At 34.7% G+C, this 10,538-nt stretch overlaps 1 protein-coding gene across 1 annotated transcript; it reads right to left on the bottom strand.

Moving 5' to 3' along the window:
• Positions 9,031-10,450, bottom strand: LOC110267563. The gene is made up of 2 exons (XM_021113253.1): positions 10,277-10,450; positions 9,031-9,944 (listed from the first exon to the last, which is right to left on the bottom strand). Exon 2 carries the CDS (start codon positions 9,678-9,680, stop codon positions 9,099-9,101), a length of 582 nt encoding a protein of 193 aa, XP_020968912.1. The 5' UTR covers positions 9,681-9,944; positions 10,277-10,450; the 3' UTR covers positions 9,031-9,098.

Here is a 10,538-nt window from a genome sequence, read left to right as displayed (position 1 = left end):
ATATATATATATATTAGTTTTAACATTTCTTCTCTTTTTATTATTTTCTTTTTTTTTAATTTTTGTTTTTCCTTTTTCATGTATTTTTTATGTCTCTCCCTGTTTTCAGATTTTCTTTGTTTGAGGACAAGCAAACTTTTAAGTTTGGTGTTGTCGCTTCGCTTGTAGATTTTCTGTTTATTTTAATGGCATCAAAGGGAGGCGAATAATCTTCACAGAGGAGCACAGTCCGGAGGAATGAGATAGCCACCAGTATGATTGAGGTGGTTGAGTTCCTTTCATTCTATTTCCTCTTTCGTTCTTATTTTGTTGTCTTCTATTTTCACTTGTTTTGATTGCCTGCATGATCTTTAGTACTTTCAGTTCTTAGATTTAGTTTCATTCTATTAGTTGCTTTTAGTAAAAAAAAAATTGTCTCATGTACCGCTCACTGAACTTGAATCTAAAAAGAAAAAAAAAGAAGTGATGTATTGCATGAGAAATAGAGTTTATATCAAAGAGTAGTCTTATTTACTTAAATGTGGTAGTATTCTTTGTGATTATGAATGCATGACATAAACCGTGCATGTTTGAATTTGAATCAAAGGATGTTGATGTATAAGGAACAAGAATTTAGAGAACTATTATGACTTCTCTGAAATTACCAAATATTTAATACTTGAAGCAAAATAAACAGCAAAAGAAAAATAAGAGCAAGGTCCAAGGCTCTGAGTATCAATGACTAGGGAGGTCAGACATGATTGAAAGCTCAAAGAGTTGTTTCCCTAGTCATATGCTTGTGGTGTGAATGTGTCAAGTAATCCTTGAGACAGAGCACTAAGAGTCGATATCAAATGCATTTAATAGAGTATGCCAAAGGCTTTGAGCACCACTGTCTAGGAGTAACTGAAAGAAAAATCAGGACTCAAAGAGAGTTTCCCAATTAAGTGCTTGTGGTATTTTTGTGTCAAGTGAATCTTGAAACAAAACATTTAAAGTCACGGCTAGGCTCAAGGTGCAAAGCACCAAAGAAAAGAGAACTAAAAAGAAATTTGCTGTGTTCAAGGATTAAACTGAAGTATAAAGATCAGAGAATTCATAATATGATCCGAATTCTAATTCCGAATGACATTGACATTCTTCTGATTCAAAGGAGAGTGAGATGCCAAAACTGTTCAGAATTGTAATAGATAAATCCCACTTTAAGAAGAGACATGAGCATAACTGAACTCCCACTTCTCATGTAAATTCACGTCTTAACCCTGTATTAGTTTTGTTTGCTTGAGAACAAGCAAAGTTTAAGTTTGGTGTTGTGATGCGTGCGCATCATGTTGTGTTTTTCTATGTTTTTTCATATAAGAAATACATGCATAATGCTTAATTATGGAGAGTTTTGGTGCTTAAATTGGATATTGCTTTGATTCTTTTGATTTTATGAATTTTGTAGGAAATAATAGAAAAAGAGGTAAAAAGCAAGTAACAAGTTCAAAAGAAGAAAAGAAAAAAATTTTGATACACTTTGAAGCTTAGGACACTTATTGAAATTTTAGGCTACGCTTTTGAAAGTGTGACCCCTGAAGCGTGGCCCATGAAATGTGGCCATGAAGCAAGCGTGTGTCCAAAGTGGCACGAGTATGGATCATGCATGCATGTGGTGTTACTAATTAATAGTGAAACAATTGAAGCCAAAAGAATGCATGCATATATTAGCGTGAATTATGCTAATCAATGAATAAAGAATGAAGTTATATGATGCATGAGGCGTTATTATATGACAATGAATGAAGAAACAAGGAAGCATGAATAGTAGGCACCAGTCTTGACATATGGAGTGGTCCCACATCCATCAAGCATTAGTACGAAGATTTTATTTAAATTTTTATTAAAACTTTTATTTTATTTAAATAGAAAAAGATATTATTTAGTTTTAAAAAATATATTTTACATTAATTAGGATTAGATATAAAAGGGAAGAGAATCAGCCCTTCGGGCTATTTTCTCTTCTCTTCTACTTCATTCTGCAATTTACAGTTTTTTAAAATCCTAGTTTTCTCTTTGAACCATGAGCAACTAAACCTCCACTGTTAAGGTTAGGAGCTCTATCTATTGTATGGATTGATACTATTATTTTTCTGTTTTAATTCATGTATTGATTTCTATTTCAAGAATTGTTTTCGTTCTTTATCTTATGAATTTGGGTGGAACGGAAGTATGACCCTTGTTCTAATTGAGTTCTTGTATAACTTGAAAAAGCTCTTTACTTGATCAACAGCTTGAAAATAATTTCTCCTAAACTTCTAATTATCTGGAATTAACGGGATACGTGACATATAATCCTTTTATATTTGGGTAATTAGAGTTTCTGTGGCATATAAACTAGAATTGAACTTCATCCTCTTATTGGAATTAAGTGACCAAGGAATTGGTGGTTGATGAAAGTTAGAGTCTAAGAAGGTCTAAGGAATTAGGGCTTAGTCATATATAGTTTTCCATGAATTGAATCTTGCATTATTAAAATAGTTAGTAAGAAAAGTCAATCCAGAAAATAGATATCTCTGAAGCCTTAACTGTTTCTCCCTATATTATTCTCATCAATTTACTGCTTGCTGTTTTAATTTCTGAATTACTGTTTAATGCTTTTGAATACCAAAACACTCTTTTCTATTTGTCTGACTAAGCCAATCACTCAACCATTGTTGCTTGATCCATCAATCCTCGTGGGATCGACCATCACTCACCTGAGATACTACTTGGTACGACCCGGTGCACTTGCCGGTTAGTTTGTGGATTGTAAATTCTGTACCAGCTATGGAACACAAAAAGGTGCAACAGTTGAATAAGGAATGCAAATTGAAACGCCTTCATGTATTAATCAAAGTAAGGTACCAAATTAATATTGTTTTCTAAAGCAAGTGAGGCCATAATTTCTGGATCAGAACATATCCTAGACACGGTGATCACGCATGCCTGAAATTTATTTAGGTTATCATGCCTAACAGTTAGCTTGAAAAGGAGTGTCTTCCCAATTAGTGCATTCAGCTCCCCTAGGAAATGATCCCTTCCATAACCCTATTTGTGCAAAACAAGAAGTCAGTCAGTCTTCAGTCGAAGAGTTCACAAAATCTGAGGCTAAAAGGAAACAAACTACAAATCATGAACCTTAGCAAGCAGATCACTGCGGATGTCAGCGGCAGATAAACCTAAGAACTTTGAGGCGGAATTCTCAAAGAGAACAAAGGTTGCTGTATCCGAGTCATTGACAACCCAAACCTGAATGCAAAACCTTCGGGCACAAATAAATTCACATAAAAAAAGAATGTCATGTTGGTGAGGCTGCAAATGGTCTCACCAGATTCAATCACAAAAACAGACTTGCAACAGGTCCGTTTGAAGGGACCGGCGTCAATTCTAGTATAGCATCAATCTAAAAAAACCCGCTGCAATTTTTTTACTATAAAGAGAGGACACAGGAACAAAAGAAGCACACATGAATGGTCGCCGATCTTGCAACAAAAGTTGAAGCGTAAACATCGCATTTGGCACAATAAAATTGGTCAGTAAGTGACTATAGTCCCTGTGTGCATTGCCTGCAAGCCTTGTACCACCATGCATGATCTCTGTCAATGTCGATGACAGTCCCACAGGTCACATAGGTTGATTTCTACAGAAAAAGATGGAAAAAAAAAACCAAATGCATGCAGGAAAATTATTTTTAAACATTCCTCCAAAGTGTCGTGTATCGCATGAAAACATGGAACGCATATATTGAACTGTATCATGTCAATTTTCACCAACAACATATGTAAATGGGTGTTGAAAAACTGTTTTAAAATTGGAAGCACCCAATGAACACACCTCAACAGTTTGCTTTATCTAATATATCGGTGCATACGGTGTAAGGCTGAGAAAATCTTTAGCAGGAGAATGCCTTACTACCCGGCCTATAACATCAATGCTTGTGCTAAGCTTGCTACCAAGTCCAATCAGATTTGCATGGGAAAAAAAACAACATCACCATATCACAACTAAGATTTAAATGCGTTAAGTTGCTTGTTAAAGATTGGTGACCAAAAATGAAAGGCTTTGTTAAAGAACCGGACTTTTGGCAGAATTTCTTAACCACTTCAAGGTCAGCATTCATCATGAGCCATGTTGTGTAGTTTGTGTTGGTGATAGTTATAACACCTGAAACAAAATTATATTTGATTCGACAAATACTTGGTTACATAGAAGCAGGTTTCTTGCAAATTTGCCAAATTTAAATATACCATTGTAGAACTTCATTTTTGCAAATTGAAGCATGATTATATATTCGGTGGCCTTGTTGGCATCAAGAAGAGTGACAAATTCATATGCATAATTTTCCCACAAGGTACATGATAGCTTCTCACTGCCACTTTTGGGTCCAGAAGTATTTTTGATGGGGATTAACATAGAACAGTTATAATCATTAAGCAACACAATCCGAGGTAAGTATGGATTGCGGCATAAATGAGATATCCAAATTTTTGCACATAATAAAATGGGAAAACTGACCTCAGATCATCAAGCTCAATTTTCATGTAGTGTGACTTCCGTGTTTTTTTTCAAAAGGTATTAAGTCACTCTTTGCAGACAAAAGCCCAATAAAATCTGAGCAAGGTAAACACAAGATAAGCTGGCATTAACAAACATTTGGAAGAGGTGAATAAATGATATTTTAGGCAGATAACATGGATGTGAGTGACACAATAAGGACACCAACGTGCATACCAATAAGAAATAAGTTATCCCTAACCAAAGATAGGATTTCCTTGGTTTGCACGAAACCAAACGACTCAATTGGAATATCTATGTCCTCGGCAGTCGAAACCAAGGTGTCCCTCTTAAATATGATCCCCATATTATGCTTAGTGGGCTTGAATTTCAGCGATTTTGAGTCAATTGTGAAGTTTGCCAGAACAAACACCTTGCCCTCCTCAAGGATCAGTTCAAAAAGATGGTAATAAAAGGATTGAATGAAACAATGGATTCGAGTTCCCTGACAATGATGGAAGTAGATATAAAGATACGGTTGATATGACAGAAGTGACGAACAGCTAAAGGCAAGAACATAAAAGAAGTAAAAAAAGGTGGAAACGTACCTCTTTGTCGAGGACAACCAACTCCATTGAAGGTTGGGAGTAACTCTTTTCATATAAGGGAACCTTCCACATCCTTAAAATCCTTACTTTAATGCACCAGTTTTTGTCGGAAATAAGTGAAAGGTCTTTAACAGAATCAAAAGTCTGATCCATCTGGGGGATTTCGGTCTTTGACCAACTTGAGATGAAAATATGAGCTGGGGACCCTGATAAATTCTGATAGGTAATACAAACATGACCGTGTTTATGATTATGTTTGCATAAACCAGAAAGGGGAAAAAAGGGACCTATCGATTAAAATAAGAATACGATAAATCGGTAAAATGAATAAGTGCAGAGAATTCTAGAAATTAATTAAGGAAAATCTAAATGAGGAGACACAATTACACACACAAAAAACACAATCCACATGGAGGGCGGAACAAAGAAAGCGAAAATAAATTTAACACCGATTATGCATATCATAAGAATGACGCCAATTATTAACTTCCTTTTTGATAACAGCAATCATCAATTAATGTTTCATTATTTGCCTAACAATGATTGTATCTATTAAAATAATCGGAGAAAGACGAACACAAAATGATTATCGTGGTAATTAGAGGCATACGTATAAGTATAAGTATATAAGTATATAAGTATATAAGTATATAAGTATATAATATATAATATACAATATTTACTCATAATCAGTGAAGGGTTTACTCATAATCCAGGCAAAATCTGTTAAACACTTGTGCTGCGATTAAAAGAGATATGCAGAAATCGCAAGACTAACTCAACAAAGCAACAATAACAATAGTGTGCCACATGTTTATACGCATCACATGCAAAAAAAATGAAATGGATGACAAACACTTTGGGAATAATAACAATTATAAACTCATGACATCTTACCTAGTATGCATTATTCTCCTTTACCCACTTTGAAACACGTACCTAGAAATACAGATTCTCATGGATGTGGGGCAAGGTTAAGAAGCAATGGCGTTAAGAAAATCACATGGGAAAAAATTCGCTAGAGAAAATCGAAAACCATTTTCTGCACTGGGAAGATTTACTGAGGAGATTCATAGAAATTGAGAAATATGCACACACACACACACACACACACACACACACACACACATGACATATGACAATCTATATATACAGGTACACATCTAGAAATAAACATATAAGAAGAAACTGCAAATTTTGTAACATATACGATATATATAGACGTTTTACGCCTACTATAATTAAAGAAAATAAATCACACACATATAAAAGTTGAATTTGTCATAAAGGTGCCACAAAAAAAGACAAAAGGATACTAACAATATCTTAAGAAAATGACGACGTAAGAACCACGAAAACTGAAAAAATATGCTAAAATCTCAAGGACTTAGTTAAGAATTATGTCATGCCTGATAACGATTATATCTAAGGCAGTAAAGGCAAAGCTTTCAAACATGTATCTATAGCAATCACAATAAACATTAGAGACAGAAGAAAGCGACGATATAAAACGGACTAGTATAAAAGATGCAGAGCAAGTAAGTGTGGGAAGCATGATGCAAGGTAGAGGAGAATTTATAGGGCAGGAGGTCCTAGCATTAACCAAGGACCATATACCTCATTGCGAACCAGACGGCGGTCCGCATCGTCTGACGGTGCTAAAAAAATTAAATTAACCCTTGAACGAAACAGTTGAAACCTTGACTTGAGATACAATTTGAATGTTAGCCATTTAATTTGACCGAGCAATAATATGGGTGTTATTATAATATGGGTGTTGTTATTACGCATGTACTACCCATCTCGATTACAATGTTTGCAGCGGCTAAATGGCTAAAACAGATATATTCACATGCATGTGCATAACTTATTAAATAAACTTGGGTCTGAAGATATTGTGGGAAAGGGGTAACGCTAACAAATTACCGAAACTCGGGTTTGATTTTTTCGTTCTCTGAGCAAGGAGCCAAAAAGTACGTGAAGCAGGCCCGGTTATAGCAAACCTTGCAGAATTGGGACAAGGCGGTCAAAACCCAGCGTTGTATACATTGAATGTAGGATTTAGCCACACAGCTATTGATTCAGAGTGATGAACGCACACTGTGCAGGAAGAGTTAACAGTGTGTTGGGATAGTCACGAAAGGTGAGCTGTGTGAATGTCCTTTGACGAAAGTTTTTTTTGTCGCATCAGGTGGATTATTTTTTAAAATCCAAGAAAATGCTCCTTATTATTCTACATAATAAGGCTGAGGTAATTACTCAAAGATGAAATGAATTATTCGAGAGAGCAAAGGTCATAACCAAAAAGGACTTCGCTCTTCTAGGTGCAAGCCAGACAGCCTGAATACTGAGTGAGTTAGTCGAACACGGCTGTCCTATATGGCAACATGTGAATAAAATACTAACACTCTCTGTCAATGGAATTATAAAAAAGAAAATTTTAATAAATGGTGATTTAACCAAATTTTGCAAATATTTTTTTTTAAGATTCTACTATTAATTGGTTGATATCGATATACGTTATTTTAACACTGAAATAAAAAATCTGACCCCTGTTAATATGTAGAACAATTAATGTATATATGTTTTTTTGATCTCATGTAAAAATAATACATACATATGGAAAAATTAATTGTAAAAAAACAAAATTGGTAAAATTATAAGTTAATAATTTAAAAATTATTGAAGGATATTTAAGAAGAAAATATAATAATTATTTAATCTTGTCAAAAATGCAATTTAATCAATAAAAAAATAATTTGTTAAATGGTATTTTGATAAGCAAACTTTAATATGAAAAAAAATTGTGTTAATGGGTTATTTTAAAAGAATCATTTTTTTTAGTTAAAAATGAATAAAATTAACATTAGTAAAATATAATAATTATTTAATTTGTAAACAATGCAATTTAATCAATAAAAAAATAATTTGTTAAATGGTATTTTGATAAGCAAACTTTAATATGAAAAAAAATTGTGTTAATGGGTTATTTTAAAAGAATCATTTTTTTTAGTTAAAAATGAATAAAATTAACATTAGTTAACACAAAAAGTTAACACAATATACATTATTTTGGCATGGTTTCACCTTTTTTGTTAGGTCCATGATTAAATCGTTAAAATCAAATAACTGTAGTCTTGAGTACAAAGAACGTGCTAAAACGCGAGAAGTCGAGATGCATGCAACCGTGAAGAGAGAAATATATTATTCAGAAGGATCCAAACGTTGTGAAGAGTATTATTGATCTAATTTTCCTGTACCATAATGGGGAGGAGTATCTGATAAATAAAAAGTATAAAAGAAAAACCCTAAAATCTATGTACTTATATAATATGATGCTTACGATATAAATCGGTAAAAACAATCAAATATTTTTTACCATTAATGCAACAGAATCACATCCGATTGAATAGATAGCATTTTCCAAACGTATGTTTAAAAACGAAGGGACATTATACTGGATGTGGATAAATGTCATCTTAGCTATAGCCTCGCGGCCAGTAAAATATAAATTTATATATTCATGACTTAACGTGGATAACATATGAAAATTAAATTGACACAATTCTGAAACACTAAGTTCGATATTTGATGGTGGAAACACAGAATACGGTTTTAGCGAACAAAACATCAAATACATAGGACATGACAATGTACACGTCAGTTCTTGAGCGAATAAACCATTAGCCTAATGATGCTCCCCGTTCGAAGCATGTGCTGCTGACTAAAAGGCCTCTAGTCCCTACCAAAATAACACTATTGGGGCCGACTGGGCTTGGAGCGAACATCGACCTTGTAACACACACCGGCATCATCAACAACGTCGACTTGATCAGGTCTAATCCGGAAATCCCTTTGAATAAAACTGATTAGGAGGGTCTACAAAACAAATGAGACAAAATCGTCTAAGAATGAATAAGAGATTGTGACTACCTAGATGTAAACATCAAGGATGAAAATCAATATAAACCAAACACACAAACACGGGACCACTGATTAAATTTTCACAAGAATATACTCGTCAGCTTGGTATTTTGTAATCTTTTTGTCGACTACAACAGCCTCACGGTTTGGTAGCAAGCTGAGTAGTACTCCGGGGTACGCAACTGAATAATGACCAATCATTGAAGTGAAGGCACGATAATCAAGAGGCATTACAGCAAATGCAGTAACAAAAGTCAAATACATCTCCAGAAGCAATGATAGCGTGGGCAAATTTTGTGTGGTAGATGCAAATTGGATGGTATATGTATCACCATTGGGATATATTGCTGAAGCCAAATTAGAGTGGAATGAATCTGGTAGCAACAAATCCTCATCATTACCCAAAGCAGGCACAAAATAAGCGGCAAAATTATAAATATTCCCTAATAGTTCAGCTACAGCAAAAGGCTCGTCCGAGGATACTCCCGCATATGGGAAACGTGCATTTGCATCTAGCACATGAAAAATAACGAACTCGGCATTACCAACATAGGCCATAAAGAACCAACATCTTCCCTTGATGCTAAAGGCATTAATTAATTGAGTCAATCTGCCCACTATTAGACAAAGAGAAGGAGTCTTCTGGAGCAGCATGGTGAATTAACGACCCGAGAAATCAACAAATCTAACCTCATCTGGCAATTCAGCCCGAAATTCACTATAAAAAATGCGGGGAAGAGCAACCATTGCCTGAAAGTAAAATTCGTGGTTACTACAATAAGTTGTCCATGAATCACATATCATAATCTCTACAGCATACGCTTATATCACGAAGGAGAGAGACGCACCAAGCACGAGTCCACACAAAAAAAATTAATCTGCATGCAACTCCCGAGAGGAAAAAGGTAGACATGTTCCCTGAAACATAAACGGAGCGCACGAGGAAGAGTAATGTCTCCATTAGCCAGCAAAGTCATTCCAGTCATAAACAACGAAGAAAAGCTGAGCGAATGAATGGTGCCAAAGCAAAAACAGTGTTAATCATCATACCCAGTATCAAGCAAGCAAGCACGAGCTACCCAGCAAGACTGAAACGATGTTTGTGGGAGACTGGGTAACAAACTATCTTGAAGGTATCACCAATCTCGTTGGAAAAAAGTCAGAAACGGCCAGGAAAAAAAGAGATTGCTTGGCCGGAGAAAATCGCGAAAAGAGATATGACATGGAAAAGAAATGGTTAGCCAACTCACCTTTTGATAAAAGATATCCAGGATGAGAGCACATGAGCTATGATGACAAAGAGATAAAGAAGAAATTTTGAAAGGAGAACGAATTGGGTTGTTCTCTTTTTTGGGTTAAAGGGAATGGGAGAGGAGAAAGGCAAAGTTAAAATAGTAGATGTAATAATTGAATGGAAGTGGCTGTCAAGGTGGTGTAGGTAATGGAATTAATTTAACGGTTAAATAGAACATAATAGTGTATAGTATTTATTATATAGTATAGTATATAGAA

Source organism: Arachis ipaensis, chromosome B02, assembly GCF_000816755.2.
Source record: "Arachis ipaensis cultivar K30076 chromosome B02, Araip1.1, whole genome shotgun sequence".
Classification (NCBI taxonomy): Eukaryota; Viridiplantae; Streptophyta; class Magnoliopsida; order Fabales; family Fabaceae; genus Arachis; species Arachis ipaensis.
Note: the sequence above shows the minus strand (reverse complement) of the source record. Positions and strands in the feature narration are given on the sequence as shown.

Bases quoted from the DNA above. Each gene is read 5' to 3' on its own strand.
- LOC110267563 (XM_021113253.1), bottom strand. From the start codon at position 9,680: ATGCTGCTCCAGAAGACTCCTTCTCTTTGTCTAATAGTGGGCAGATTG.